Source organism: Dromiciops gliroides, chromosome 5, assembly GCF_019393635.1.
Source record: "Dromiciops gliroides isolate mDroGli1 chromosome 5, mDroGli1.pri, whole genome shotgun sequence".
In the NCBI taxonomy this organism is placed as follows: Eukaryota; Metazoa; Chordata; class Mammalia; order Microbiotheria; family Microbiotheriidae; genus Dromiciops; species Dromiciops gliroides.
The window spans coordinates 163,902,868-163,918,648 of record NC_057865.1 but is presented as its reverse complement, the minus strand read 5'-3'; the positions used below and the strand labels follow the sequence as shown (position 1 = coordinate 163,918,648).

The window sequence follows — 15,781 nt, the reverse complement described above, 5'->3', positions numbered from 1 at the left end:
TGAATGACATTCACATCTTCACAGGTGGAATGCAAATGAAATGATAGCAAGTGCCACATAATGTCTAGTACAATGCTATTCTATTAACTTTCTGGAATTTGGAAATATTCAAGAAAAGAACAGATAGCTTTCAGTTCTGGAAAATTTGGATATTCATTTTAGTAAAAGCTACCAGATGACTTTGAGATGGTTGTTACTGTTGCTGTTTGTTTTGGTACATGATTCAGTGGCTTTATTGCTCTAAGTTAATTACTCCTAACACTGGTTTTATGACACCCAAGGGGAGGGAAAAAATGATATTTCAGATATGGAACGCCAAGTTATTGATGCTTATTTTTCTTGAGTTGAATAGGTATTTATATATTAGATGTTGGGGGGGATGTGGGAAAACTGGGGTACTAATTAATCCACTATTGGTGGAGTTGTGAATTGATCCAACCATTCCGGAGAGCAATTTGGAACTATGCCCAAAGGGCTATAGAACTGTGCATACCCTTTGATCCAGCAATACCACTGAAAGGTTTATATCCCAAAGACATCCCCCAAAAGAGAAAAACGCCTATTTGTACAAAAATATTTATAGCAGCTATTTTTGTAGTGGCTAAGAATTCGAAATGAAAGGAATGCCCATCAACTGGGAAATGGCAAAACAAGCTGTGGTGTATGATTGTGGTGGAATATTACTGTATTATAAGAAATTACAAGCAGGACAATTTTATGAAAGCATGGAAAGACTTATATGAACTGATATATAGTGAAGTGAGCAGAACCAGGAGAACTTTGTGCACTGCAACAGCAATATTGTTTGATGAAGAACTGTGAATCATTTAACTATTCTCAACAATACAATGATCCAAGACAATCCCAAAGGACTAATGATGAAGCATACTATCCAGCTCCAAAGAAAGAACTGATATTGACTGAACACAAACTGAAGCCTGCTATTTTTCACTCTTTCGTTTTTCTTTTATTTGTTTTCTTACACAGAATGACTAATATGGTAATGTTTTACATAATTACAAATGTATAACCAATATTTGATTGCTTACCACCCTCAGGAAGGGAAGAGGGGAGGGAGGGAAGGAAGAATAGAATTTGGAACTCAAAACTTTAAATAAAAATGTTTATTATCAAAGAAAAAAGATATATATTTATGGGGTTTGGGCAGAGGTGAAAACCAGGAGTTGATATGGGTCACTTTGACATCTTCCCTGTTCAAAATATGTCACTACAACATCCATTTTATGAATTTGATTCATTTGGGTTAATCAACCCCTGTTTTAAGAATGGAAACATTTCCTGGTATTTTACATTGGGTTATAGATTTAGACCTAGAAGAGACTTCAAAAATCATGTAGTCCTCATTTTGTAGATTAGGAAACAACACTAGGGAAGCTATCTCCGTAAGTAGGGTAGAGCTAGGGTTAGAATTCAGGGCCTTTGACTGTCAAAACTGTGTTTTTCCCATTATATTAATAAGTCTATCAGTCATTCATACTTGATTGTGAAAGATTTTAGTCAGATCATCTCATATTTAGGATAAATCAGCTATACTGACAAAGTTGGAATTAAGTCCCAAGGAAACTAGGTAGCCCAATAAATAGTGCTAGGTTGGGAGTCAGGAAGACGTGAGATAAAATCCTGCCTCAGGCACTTATTAGTTGTATTACCTTAAGCAAATCATTTAACCTCCCTCAGCCTCAGTGTAATGAATCCATAATAAAAATAGTAATCTGCAAAATCTATAAAACAAAGATAGTAATCACACCTACCTCACAAGGTTGTAAAGATCAATAGAAATAACACATGTAAAGTGCTTTATAAACTTTAAAATTCAATATAAATACTAGCTAATATTGTTATTACCATGAAGAATGAGAGAAAATTTTGAGGGGTTGAAGAAAGAAAAATAATGTTCAGATCTTTTTTTTTTAACAAAAGGAAAGAAAATGGAATCTATAGACTCTATATCAATGAGCTTGATTGAAATTTAGACTACTGTTAAAGAGATAGCAAATATTTAGAAAAGGAAATAGTTATCTTTTTCTTTTCCCTAATATTGCCTTGAATAAAATTCCCAATAGTTAACAATCATTTTGTTGTCCTTATTTTCTTTTACCAGCCTCAGTTTATTTTGAGATTTCCTAATGTAAACTCTTGTTATTTTCTGCACTATTTCGTCAGACTCCAAAGAGCAGTCATTAACATTTAGATATCAGCTTAGATAGAGAATAGCATCAAAGTTACAGAGGAATGTATCCTTGGCTTTGGGTAGTTTAACATTTTTATTAATTACTTGTATGGGAGTTCTGATTTCACTTATCAAATTTACAGATAACACTAAACTAGGAGGTAAAGATAACAACAGATTACAGAGTAAGAAGCCAAAATGATCTTCACAGGCTAGAACAGTGGGACAAAATCACCAAGACAAAATTTAAACTGGAAAAATATAAAGTCTTTTGCTTGGGTTCAAAAAATCAATTTGATTAATGTAAGATGGGGTAGGCATGCTGATGTGAAAAAAAAATCTGAGGATTTTGATTAACTACAAGCTTGTTATTTAGTCATTTTTTAAATTGTATCAGATTCTTTGTGACATCCATTTGGGATTTTCTTGGTAAAGGAGTGGTTTGCCATTTCCTTCTCTAGCTCATTTTACAGATGAGGAAACTGAGGCAATTAGGGTTAATTGATTTGCCCAGGGTCACATAGCTAGTGTCTGAGGTCAGATTTGAACTCAGAAAGATGAGTCTTCCTGACTCCAGGCACAGTATTGTATCCACTGAGTCACCTACCTGCCCAACTACAAGCTCAGTGTGAGTCAAAAGCATGCTACTGCAGTCCAACAAGCTAATGAAATCCAAGTTGCATTAAGAGGGGAGGGTGTCCAGACCAATTAGAGATGTAATAGTTCTGCTGTTTTTGCTTCAGATTAGCTCGCACCTGGAATACTGTGTTATACCCTCATTGGTTCATTTTAGGAAGAACCTAGAAGGTCTAGAGGAAGAGAACCAAGGTAGTGAAAACATATGATAATAGGATGATAAAATTAAGGATGTTTAGCCAGGAGAAGAAAAGATCTAGTGGGGATATGACAGCTTTTTTTCTCAAGTATTTTCAGGAGTATCATGTAGAAAATAACATAGTCTGTTTTACTAGATAGGGAAGAATTAGGAGCAAAAAGTAAAAGTTGTAATGTAACAAATTTATTTTTTGATGTAAGGAAATGTTTCTTAAATGAAGAGGTAGCAGCGTGCGATGGAAGGAATGGTGAATTTGGAGACAGGGCACCTAGTTTCAAGTCTTAGCTCTGTGAAGTACTATATGATCTTAGTTAGGCCTCACTAAACTCTTTTGGGTCTTACTTGTCTCATATGTAAAATCAGGGGACTAGATGATTTCCAAAGTCCCTTCCAACCCTATTATTAGAGTTATCTAAATGCACAATCTGCTTTCTTAGGAGAAAGTAGGTTCCCTTTCACTGAAGTCTTCAAGCAAAAGCTGAATGACCACTTGTTGGGTACAATATGGAAGGTACTCGTTTTCAGGATCAGGTTAGAATAGATGTCCTCTGAAGTTGCTTTCAACTCTGAGTCCCTGATTCTTTAAAGTGACTGGAAATACCAGGGTTCTGATCTAATATGGAATAATGAAGAGGAACCCCCTGAAAAATCACCTTCTACTTTACAGACACCTCAAAGCTGTTTCCTGTATCTTTGCTTGACAGATCAATAGACTGCAATATCTGAAGTAACACAGCATGCTGGGTGTGTAACTGAATAATTCACTTCAATCTCTGTGCTACAACTTCCCATCTGGATTTGTCAAAAATGGAATTTGTTCTTACTAACTTCACAAAAGCTCAATTTATAATCCTTAGAGGAGGAAAGCATTTCGTGCATCAGGAAGAAGAGTCCCCTGGGGAAAAGGGAGGGAGATATTAATATTATGGGTTGAATCTTCCTCTCAATCAAGTTTTTTGATTTAACCTTTTAAAAAATATTCTCTTTCTTAGCATTAGGTGGCAGTGTTGCATCATTTCCTTGACCTTCGGGTGCAGAGCAATGAGGACTCAACTAATTCATAAAGAAAATATCTCTTCCCATAGTAAATTTAAGGAAATGAAAGATTCATGTTGGAATCAGTGCATCAACCAGCTAATTCTGAGGATACTCTTTTGCCACATTTAGTAGAACAGAATTTCAGGGCTTTTTGAGTTAGAAGGTATTGGTTTTACTGGTTACTAGTTTTCTTTGAGAACAATCCACTTAAACTGCTTCACCAAGGACCCAGATTCATTTGCCTGGAACAAATCTGCCCTCCCCAATAATGTGCAGAGTAGTTACATGTTTGTTCTTAAAGTGGAGCATTATAACACTCAAACAGGATTCTTTGAAGTATGGGTAATTTATATTTTCTTTTTCTTCCAGGAGAATTTGCTAGAAGAAATTGCTAAAAGGGATTTAGCACTATCCAAGTTTACAAATGGCATTTGAGGGCATCCAGCTAACAATGATCACAAACTCCTTCCTCTTAACCTTCCTCCTCCACCTCACACTCATCACCATACTTTGTCACTTGCAATTCATTGAGTCTATATTTCAAAGGCTAATTAAATATGCTAATGAAGTTTACTTTGTAACAAACAAATGGTGCGTTTTGACTGCCTGTTTTGTGGTGAATAGTAGGGGGGAAGGACAGTAGGAGGGAAGGGAAGGGATGAGAAGGAAAGGGAGGCAGAGAAGAGGGACAAAGGAGAGGGAGAGAGAGAGGGAGAAAGAAGAGAGAGAAGGGAGAGGGAAAGGGAGGGTGGAGAGGGAAAGAGAAGAGGGTGGAGGCGAAGGGAGGGAAAAGGGGAGGAAGAGGAGGAGAGAAAGGAGGAGAGGAGGAGGGAGAGGAAGAAGGAGAGGGAGAGAGATATGGGTGGGATTGGAGGAAAGGAAGAGAGAGGCACATTGGGCATTGGGCGGAAAGAGAATGAATGAGAATAATGAGATCTGGAATAGAAAACTCAGTGAGTTTTGCAAATGAATATCTAAACTATTTAAAATTACCACAGTACTAAGTCTTAAATGAAAACATATGTCTAGGGTCAAATTAACATGCATTAGATCATAGTAAGTAGCCACACTTTAGGATATGCACAATCACTGGTACTCTAAGTGACAAAGGATAGTAAGTATCATATCAATCAGGAGAGAAAAACTGTCTCTCACAAAAGTGACTATAAAAATCCTCTCCTTCCAGATAAAGTTTTCCTGCTTCTCTTTCTTTGTTTTCTTCAATTGCTCACTCTTCAGGTCAATGTTTGTGGAAAGCTGGATTTAAGGAGATTTAAATCTAGTCTCTATTGTTTTTCTGACTTGAGAGGTACATTGTCAGAACTGTAGTGGCACTGAGCTGGGCTAAAGAGTTAAAAGGAATGAAAAACAAAGCTGTTGGAATACTCCTGAGCTTGAAATGTCAACTGAAAAATTCCCATGGATTCCTATGGTTGATAAGACAGATTCCACATTCATTTTGTTTTGGCCAGTTTTGTAAGCTTCTCTTTGGACTTCAGGCCTATGAGTTCCTTGAGTGCTACTAGAATTCTGTCAATCACTTCTATAACATAGCTGGCACTCAGGACTTGCTGTATTTATGAAAAGCAAGTGGGCGGCTAGGTGGCGCAGTGGATAAAGCACCAGCCCTGGATTCAGGAGTACCTGAGTTCAAATCTGGCCTCAGACACTTGACACTTACTAGCTGTGTGACCCTGGGCAAGTAACTTTAACCCTCATTGCCCCGCAAAAAAAAAAAAAAGCAAGTGTCATTTATCTGTCTAATTTGTGTCATATACTAACTGTCATACATTGTTTACTGCGAGTGTTTTGCACTTTCCATTGTTGTTGTGTCATATTATAAACCCTTAGAGGAAGGTCTTCAATTTTCATTCAAAGAATATTCACTGATTTCCTACCACAGGCAGATTAATAGGAGGGAGATGAGACTGAAGATGGAAATGGATAGGGACTCTTATTTCTTTCTACTCCAGCCGTAACTTAGACCATATTGTTTTTATAGTTGTTGATATGGTGCATATTTATTGTTTTCCAGTTTTTTTCCTGTGTATATATATTTTTTCTTTTTTGGTGAGGCAATTGGGGTTTAGTGACTTGCCCAGGGTCATACAGCTAGTAAGTGTTAAGTGTCTGAGGCCGGATTTGAACTTAGGTCCTCCTGAATCCAGGGCTGGTACTCTATCTACTGTGCCACCTAGCTGCCCCTACTGTGTATATTGTTGATACCCTAAACTAGAATCTAATCTCCCTTAATGGCTAGGGAATCTTCCCTTTCCCTTCACTTCCCTTTCAGGTTATAATATCTCCTAGTTGAGAGGCAGTATACCACAATGGATAGGGAACTGGAGTCAGAATTGGAAAGACCTGGGTTTAAGTGCTGCATCTGATAAATCCTGTCTATGTGACTCTGGGCCAGTCTCCTAACCTCACAATGTCCCAGGAGTTCTATAAGGTTGTAAGCTGTAAAACAATTTTGCATCTGCACTGGTAGAGGGAGTTTTCATACTAGGAATTTTAAAAAATCAATAAAATCACAAGTCCATCCAGTATAAAAAACAAACAAAAAACCCTCAGAAGCACCTATATTTATAGCATGAGGGGACTTGAGAGTTTACCTAGTCCAAACCTCTGATATTTTACAGATCAGGAAAGTGAGTCCCAGAAAAATTAAGTGTCTTGCCTAGGGTCACACAGATATTAAGTGGTAAATTCATGTTCTATGATACCTAATCCAGCATTATCTTATCCCTACACTACATGGCATACAGTAAGGACTTAAGCAAATGTTTATTATTAAATGAAAACACAGGTCCCACCCAAAAAATCTAAAGGGAAATTATGTGGTGAAGTGGAAAGAACAGAGGATTAGAATTCACTGGGTTTTTGTCTCTCCTACTAACTAGTTATGTGCCCATAGGCAAGTGATTCCGTTTCTCTGTGCTTCAGTTTCTTCATTTTCCAAATGGTAATAATGCTTGCCTAAACCTACATCAATGGATGGCTGCAAAAGTCAAATGAGATATGTAAAAGATGCACCAATTTTAATTATTAATAACTGATTAGACAGTTTTGCCCAGTATCTGACATAGCACCAAATAAAGATGGATACTTGAATGCTATTTGATGGGGATGCTGAATAATGTAGACACTTATCAATGAAAAAGACCAAAAAAGTCAGAAAGCACATAGAGGAAAGTTAACAGCAAAAACAAAAAGGTTGTTGTTGGGTTTTGTTTTTAAGCTATAGTGGGGGAAAAGATAAAGATCAGTGCTTCCCTTTCTAGAGGTTCATTAGGCATTCCTTTAATTGTTAATATAGTCTGTCATAATATCTTCTTTTTTTTTTTTTGCGCAGGGCAATGAGGGTTAAGTGACTTGTCCAGGGTCACACAGCTAGTTAAGTGTCAAATGTCTGAGGCCAGATTTGAACTCAGGTACTCATGAATCCAGGGCCAGTGCTTTATCTACTACACCACCTAGCTACCCCATAATATCTTTTTGACACCCTCTTGGTTTTGTGAATTTGTGTATGAATGCACAATAATAATAAGGAGGAGGAAGGGAAGAAGTTTGAAATGTACAAATAAATAATGGAAAGGGTGAGAAGTCATCCTCTCCTTTACTTGTTTACATATCGCTAAAGCAGCCTCCCTCCCCTCCATCTATCTCAGCCTTTCTATCTTGTCTATGTGGTTTGTCCCATTTTGTAGAAGAGTAAGACATGATAAAGTATAAGGGGAGACATGTCTAAATATTGTTCCTTGTTGATAGACAAAATAATCAAATTTGGGTGCCAGAGCCCCAGATGGAACAGGTTTTGTGGATAATCTGTACTAACTTTAGAAAATTCTTGCTTCTCCCATTCCATTTACTCTTTTCCTGACATGGTTTCTAATTTTATTCCTACACATTGAGAGGAGGTTTCATGGTGTGCTGGCTTTGGAATCAGAGGACCTGGGTCAAAGGCAGGTCCTTGGGACTGTATCGTGTTTGCATAGCCCTAGAATTTTCTTGGGATCCATTATCTATAGGGTGAGGGAGTTGGATTAGATGACTTCTAGAATCTCTTCCAGCTTTAAATTTATGGTCCTATGATGTTCTTGAGTAATATAAAAGAGAATATCCTTGTCTTCCATGGTGCCATTGTTTTCCTGACAGCACTATCTCCAAAGTTACTAATGATCATTTCAACTTCCAAATCTAGTGGCTTTTTCTTGGTCCACACCCTTCTTGATCTCTTTGCAGCATTTGACACTATTGATCACCTCCTAGGGGACACTTTCTTCTCTGTAGGTTCTGGTGACACTGCTCTATCAAGATAGTGCAGTGTCTCTCCTGGGTCTCCTCTAAGACTGTTCTTTCTCAATTTCTTTTGCTGGTTCTTTATCCATGTCACACTCACTAATCACGGATGTTCCCCTCAGACTTTCTCCTGGTCCCTCTTCTCACTTCACTCTATATATCCTATTTCATTTGGAGATTTCATCAAGTCCTTTGATTTTATTTATCTCTATGCAGATAATTCCCAGATCTGTATGTCCAGACCTAGGGTCTCCACCGAGGTAAGTCATTTATCACCAACTATGTTTTAGACATTTTGAAATAGATGTTCTGTAAGTATCTCATGTTCAACATGTCCAAAACAGAACTCATTATTATTTATTATTTTCCCCCAAGCCATCCCTTCTTTTGAACTTTGTTATTTCTGTGAAGGGAAGGACACAGCAAATCTCTCAATAATCAAAGCTTACAAACTCATTGCCATCACTGACTCCTCATTCTCACTCACCCAACATATCTAATTTATTCTCAGATCTTGTGGTTTTTTACCTTCATAACACTTATCATGCAAAATCCCTTCTCTCTATCCACATAGCCAATACCTTAGGTTAGGCCTCCCATTTCTTTCACCTCTTGCCTGGGCTATAGTCCATTCTAATGTGTCTTCTTTAGAGAAGGAATGGCAAACCACTCCAGTATCTTTGCCAAGAAAACCCCAAATGGGGCAATGAAGAGGTTGGACATTACTCAACAACAACAACAAGAACAATTTGTCTTCATGCCTTTCTCCTTTCTAATACATTCTCCACTTAGCTGCCAAGATCATTTTAAATAACACAATAACAGCTAGTATTTACATAGTGCATGTGTGCCAGGTACTGTGCTTTACAATTATTATCTCATTTGATCCTCACAACAACCTTACAAAGTAGACAATATATTATTCCCATTTTACAGTTGAGTAAATGAGGCAAAGGGAAGTTAAATAACTTGCCCAAGGACACCCAGCTAGGAATGATCTGAAGCTGAATTCCAATTCAGGTCTTCCAAACTCCAGGCCCAGTGCTCTATCCACTGTACCACCTTGCAGTTTTGTTTTTTTTCCTAAAGTCTGTGTGATCACCTCCTTATATTGCTTCAGTGTAAGTCCAACCATGTCATCCCACTGCTTCAGTGGCCTCCTATTACCACTAGGATCAGATATGAGCTTTACATTGAAAGCTCCTTCCTACCTTTCTAGTCTTCTTACTCCCAACCCATCTCTTCCCCTCCCCCCTTGCCTCCCACCCTTTAAAATGTAGTTACACTGGTCTATTTACACTTCCTTGAATTCAATATCCTCACTCCTAAAGCTCTGTCCTCTACCTTCACTCCCTCATCTCCACCTTCTAATTTCCCAAGACTTAGATCGAATCTCATCTTCTTCAGGGCTATCCCCACTTGTCCCCCTAAATGCTGATGCCTTCCCCTTTTAGATTACCTTCCTTTTAGTCTGGATATAGCTCATGTATAACTAGTGATTTATATGCTCATACCTTATTAGAATGTAAGTTTCCAAAGGGCAGGACTGTTTTTAAAATTTCTTTGTATGCCCAGTGCTTCTGGTAGTTCCTGGCATATCTTACTAAGAAAAGTTTTCTATACTGAGAACCCCTAAGTTTCTTGTTTGTACTTGAGTCAAACAATATCAAATTGAATCTTCTGTCCTAATGGCTGAGCATCCTTGGGTTGGTAAATGAATATTTTCTATATTTTCTGTGCCCTTTGGTTTCTCACAGCATTTACCTTCCCTTGGTCCTTGAACCTTCTAGTAAGGAAGGTTCTCTCTTTTTAAAGGGACTCTCACTTTCTTACACCTGCAGGATGAATGCCTTTCCTAATTCCTCTGCCCTTCCCACTTAAAACTTTGTTTTAGTGGTTTCTTCATCCTCATTTTCAAATAAAAGACACACCTTTTCTAAATGAGGTTTAGGCTACCAGGGAAGAAAACCAGGGTCAGAGCTTGAATTGCAGCTCCAAGGTCTTAATTCCTTGACCTAAAGCTGACTTTCCTCAGCCACTCTTCATAATATCATGGATAAGGAGCAATAAGGAGGTCAGTAGTTTGTAATGTGGACTACATGAAGGACAATAATATATAATAAAACTGGAAAGGTATGCTTAAAATAGATTGTGAATGCTCCACCCCTCCCTACCCTGAACCTCCCCCAACTCCTCTCCCCCCCCCCCCCAAGGCTGCATTTTATCCTAAAAACTAGAGGAAGTCACTGGCAGTAAAAACTAGAGCAGGGAAGTGATGTGGTCAGGCTTATGCATTCAGAATAGCATTTTAACAGCCCAGTGGAAAATGGATTTGAGAGGGGAGCGCCTTGAGGCAGGGAGTCCAAAGAAAGGGCACCTAGAAAAGTCAATGAAAACCTAGATTCTAGACATTCTTTTTTCATGGACAAAGACATTTAGGATTGGATAGAGCTCGAGCAGTCATCTGATTCAATCCCTTCATTTTGCAGGTGAAGAAACTCAGCAGTGGTCCCTGGTTTTGGATATCCTAAGAAGGTAACTTGGTCAGAAAGGCACAATCTGTCATCGAAGACTGGAAAAGGAGTTTGAATTTCAGGTCTTTACTGACTCATTCCTTTGCTTAAGTTACTTAACCTTTTGGCTTCTTCACTTCCCAATCTGTTGAATAGCCGTGAAAATTCTGTTCCATCTCTCATACATGTCTTAGGAATGTGTTTTTGTGGAAGTATACATATGCCAAATAAGTCACCCTGGGATGGTATCCAATATAGAACATGTGGGAATATTTACATTCTAGGAGCTTCTAAAGCTTGGCTTAAGGCATTTGATCTTTTCCACTTTCCTCTTTTATAAAGGTGATTTAATTTTCCCTTCTCACTAAGGCAAAGGAAAAACCACTTACCACCTGAACTAAGCAAGGATCTTTTATGGCTATACATTTGTATATGTATATATATGTATACATGTGCATATACACACGGACATATAGACACACATATATCTTTTTAAACCAATGCATAAATGACATTATGAGGCTCTCTAGAGTCAAATTGCTTTTAAGATGTGCATGTTTAATGGATCATTCAAGTGAGGCTATAGATATTTGTGTTAAATAGAATGGACTCCACCAGTTTCTCTGATAAGGAAAGCCAGGTGGCACATACTGGGAAATATCATGACTGGTTTCAAACAGACTCCAAGGTCTGGAATCTTCATGAAGATTATTTATTATGTCTGCCACTGTATAAAGAATACAGCATGTAGTTAGCATTGGAAAAACATAACAATTTTGCTGGGGATTCTTTCTACAATGAAATAACAATAATTAACTGCTATGTGTCAATAGGAAGGAAGGTCTCTGGCAGAGTATGTAGGGGAATTGTCCTTGGCCCTTGCTGTTCGATATTTTTATCAGTGCCTTAAATGAATGGGTAGATAACCAACTTATTAAATCTGAAAATGACACAAAGCTTGGAGGACAGAGAACATGCTGGTTGGTAGAGCCAAAATCCAAAAAGACTTACTTCAACATGCCAGAATGACAGGGTGAAACTACTAAAATGGAATGAAAAGGGAAACCATATAAAATTCTATACTTAAGTCTAAAAGATTAATTGTACAGGTTGGGGAGGGGATATATGGGGTAGACAGCAGCTCATGTAAAGATGCACGGTAGGTGTCATGGGTGGACAAAACACTCATACGATTGGTCTAATGTCCTTAGAACTTATACTCTGAATTATCTTTTAAGAACTGGTTGATGTTCAGCTATTCACTGATTTTCCTGTGAATATGAGGCAAGATCACTTGAGTGTGGGATCCAATCAGTGGAAAAGAGTTGTAAAATTCTGACCTCTAGTTACTCCAAAAATGTTAGCTGTTGTTTTACTTTAGCACTTTCTTCTGTGATGGTCTATTTTACCAGCTGGAAGCCAGCTCTCAGTAGTTTGCATGGCCTCAGGGATAAACATTTCTGCTACCAATCTTAGAGTGCCTGAAGCTTCCAACAAGCCATTAGTTACCACACACACACACACACACACACACACACACACACACACACACACACACACACACACCACCCCCAGATGATAACAGACCCTAGAGGGAAGGGGGGGGGGGGGAGAGAAGAATCTCTAAATGCGACAACCAAAATGTTTTCCTTTTCCTTGGTTAATATCTGTGGCATGCTCTGAAGGTGGTGGATTAGTGTAAGGGAGTACTTCTGGCCAGGAGGGGTTCAGTAAGTGCTAAACATTCTCATTCCCTCCCCAGGGAATGAATGGTTCAAGTTCAAATTCTATTCCTCAACTGTAGTCAGCTGAGGATGGTATTTTCCCAGGAGAACTTCTCTTCTGTATTAAATGGCTCTCTCTCCATTAATATGAGAAATGATAGGCACCATTGAGAGGATTATATTATTGAAATCCTTCCTATCAGTGATGGAAATGGTTAAGATTAATTCTGAAATGTATGCAGCTGTTAAATCAAAAAGGCATTAGGGTATCTAGGTGGTGCAGTGGATAAAGCACTGGCCCTGGATTCAGGAGGACCTGAGTTCAAATTCAGCCTCAGACACTTGACACTTGCTAGCTGTGTGACCCTGGGCAGGTCACTTAACCCTCATTGCCCTGCAAAAAATAAATGGACCTAATATGTGATGTATTCTTTTGATTCAAGTTCTTTGAGTGCAATGTTTGTGTTGTCAGGTTGGTTGTGACTAAAATTGCATCCCTGACCATAATCTTTAGACTTCTGAATTGTGGGGTCTTCCCCCACCCCCACCCCCATTGGGAATTGTTAGGCAAAGTGTTTCTATTTTTTGAATTTCTGTTAACATGTTGTAAAAGAAGTAGGAAAATGTGGAGGTTGGAAATTATTGTGCACTTGAAACATTTAAAGAAAGACACAAGAACTTGAAAGCATCTTTAATTTCTCTATAGTATATGTATTTAGAAAGAGGCAATAGTTCATTGGGCTCAGCCAAAAACAAGGAATGTTGGAGTTAGGGGTTCTAATTCTAACTCTTACTGATTTATACTTTGGTTTGTTACTTGACCTCTCTCTGATAACCCAAAGCTTTCTGTAAAACGGAAGTGATAATTCTGTCCAATTTTAAGGGATTGATGCAAAGGTTAACTAATCATGCATAATAAAGTTCTTTGCAAACACACAATAAACATTCTTCTAAAAGGTTAATGAAACAATTCCGATTTTTTTTCCCTATCACTAGGGGGTAAAGTAATTAGCCAGCTATAGCAATGGAAGATATATTCTTATTTGGAAACATAAAGGTTCAAGGAAACACAATGTGGAGACACATGATACAAGAAAAGAAACAGCATTGTGTAGTATAGGACTCAAGAACTTTTTATGTATTCGTATACAGAAATTATTCCAGTGTATATTTTACTGTAATAGATTAGTAGAGTTTAACATGTCTGGGAATAAAATCATGACTCATCGTGATTCATTTAACCCCCGTTCCCATTATTGTGCTCTACATTGTAACTAGAAAGGGTTATAGACTTGGTTTGTATTTCCATGGTTGCACTGAAATTCAGACGTAGTCATTAGCTTTATTTAAATAATATATCAACACCCTCTTCTCCTTGCCCTGACATAGATACATTAAGAGACAGGTAGGTGTAAATTGTATATGTGTATATATAGACATATATAATATATGTAGCATTTATTATATAGATATTCTCATTATGAATCAAGAAACATTACTACACTTTTATGTTTATCACTCTCAGCTTTCCAAAATTTTCCATGAAAGTACATAAAGGAATATGAATACCCTGTGTACATACCTGACACAAAAGTACAAAACCACAGGTCCTGACTTTTTGGGAAAGTCATGTTCCAACACTCTGCGGTCTAGCTGAAGCCAATTCAAATGTCCCCTGAGGAAAAAGAAAAAGAGAAAAAAAAAAAGTCAATAATATTTCCAAAGATTCTTGGCTGTGTGTGTGTATTACTGTGTTCCTATGTTCATACTCATGTACAACTCACAGAGATGTGTGGTACAAGAATAAATCGGGGGGGTTTTGCTTAATATCATAGGAACTAGTAACTTGTAGGCATTCTTGTAGACATCATAGGGACAGTATTTGAAGAAAGCTCAGAAAATAGTTAGCAAATATGAAATGTAATAGAAAAAACTCAATGACATGGGTATACAGATTGACCATTTCTGTTTGGTTTCTATTTCCAAGATTTCACTGAAATTCAAATAAACTCATTAACTTTATTCAAATGACTTATTAATAAGTCTCCCTTTTCTCTTGTTCTCTTTCCCTCCACATTCTTTAATGCTTTTTTTCTGAGGAATTCAAAGCACTTTATAGATCTCTTATCAATCCTCATAATTTCTTTACAAAAGTAGATGGAGAGAAGGCTACACTTCCATTTAAAATGGCCAAAGAAAGCCACAGAACAATTTAATGAAGTTATAATTATCTTCTCTTCATCTCATACTTATTATTTTTCTACTTTGGGATTGATTTTGATCTTAGCTTTAATTCACCAATGACACTAAATACTTGATCCTCTTGCAAAGTGGAAAGACATGGAAGCCAAGGAAGGACAATGGCAGCTTAGACAATAAGCATTTGCAAAACATTACAGAGTGGCAGAGGATTATAAGTTATATCCAATTATAACACAGTGAAAAGCAGTAGAAATGAAAATTGGAGATTCAACTAAATGAAATTATCCTGCACATATGTACATATATGAAAGTGGAAGACAACAAATAGGAAATGGAAAAGATGAGAGTGTTTCTATTTTCTTAGGTTGATCTATTATCAGTATAAATGTGAGTAGTTATTATTATTATGTCTTCTGATTATCATTACTCAACAAGGCATAAGACAGAGAAAGAGATGACTATCAAAGGTGTTCACCAACATCACAGAGGTTGTTTTGTGTAGTACCCCAATGGAAAAGGAATGTCTATAGACGATGAGGTCCTTCAGATGATCCTATTTGGGGATGACATTCTGCTGGTATCATCATTGCCTAGAATACTACATGACATCCTTAATGAGATCCACAGGCATTCACATAAGATCAGCTTAAGAATCAACAAAAGAAAAACCTAATGGATAAAGAGTTTCTATTGCCTAGACCATGGCAGACAGCTGGATGAAATGGATTAGTTCAAATTCAAAATTGAATAGGAAGTAAGAGCACCCTCTGGATTAAATTGGGAAATTGTATAAAGCTTCCAACAATCTCCAAATACGCCCTTTCATAAAATTCTGAACTGATCTTTGATGCTTCACTTTCACTTTCCTCCTCTCCATTCAGCTGCTAAATCTAGTTGATTTAGCATGTCTCACATTCATTTTTTTTTTTTCATTCATCTTGCCACTGACCTGGGGCAGGATCGTCTCACCTCTCAC

General features: G+C 37.5%; 1 protein-coding gene across 1 annotated transcript in view; it reads right to left on the bottom strand.

The window, feature by feature from the left end:
• The window catches only part of FRMD4A (FERM domain containing 4A), a 313,453-nt gene that overhangs the window by 166,787 nt on the left and 130,885 nt on the right, over nt 1-15,781 (bottom strand). Inside the window, exon 5 of the mRNA XM_043967592.1 lies at nt 14,186-14,278. Coding sequence (XP_043823527.1) covers nt 14,186-14,278 — 93 coding nt within the window. The remainder of the gene's footprint in view (nt 1-14,185; nt 14,279-15,781) is intronic.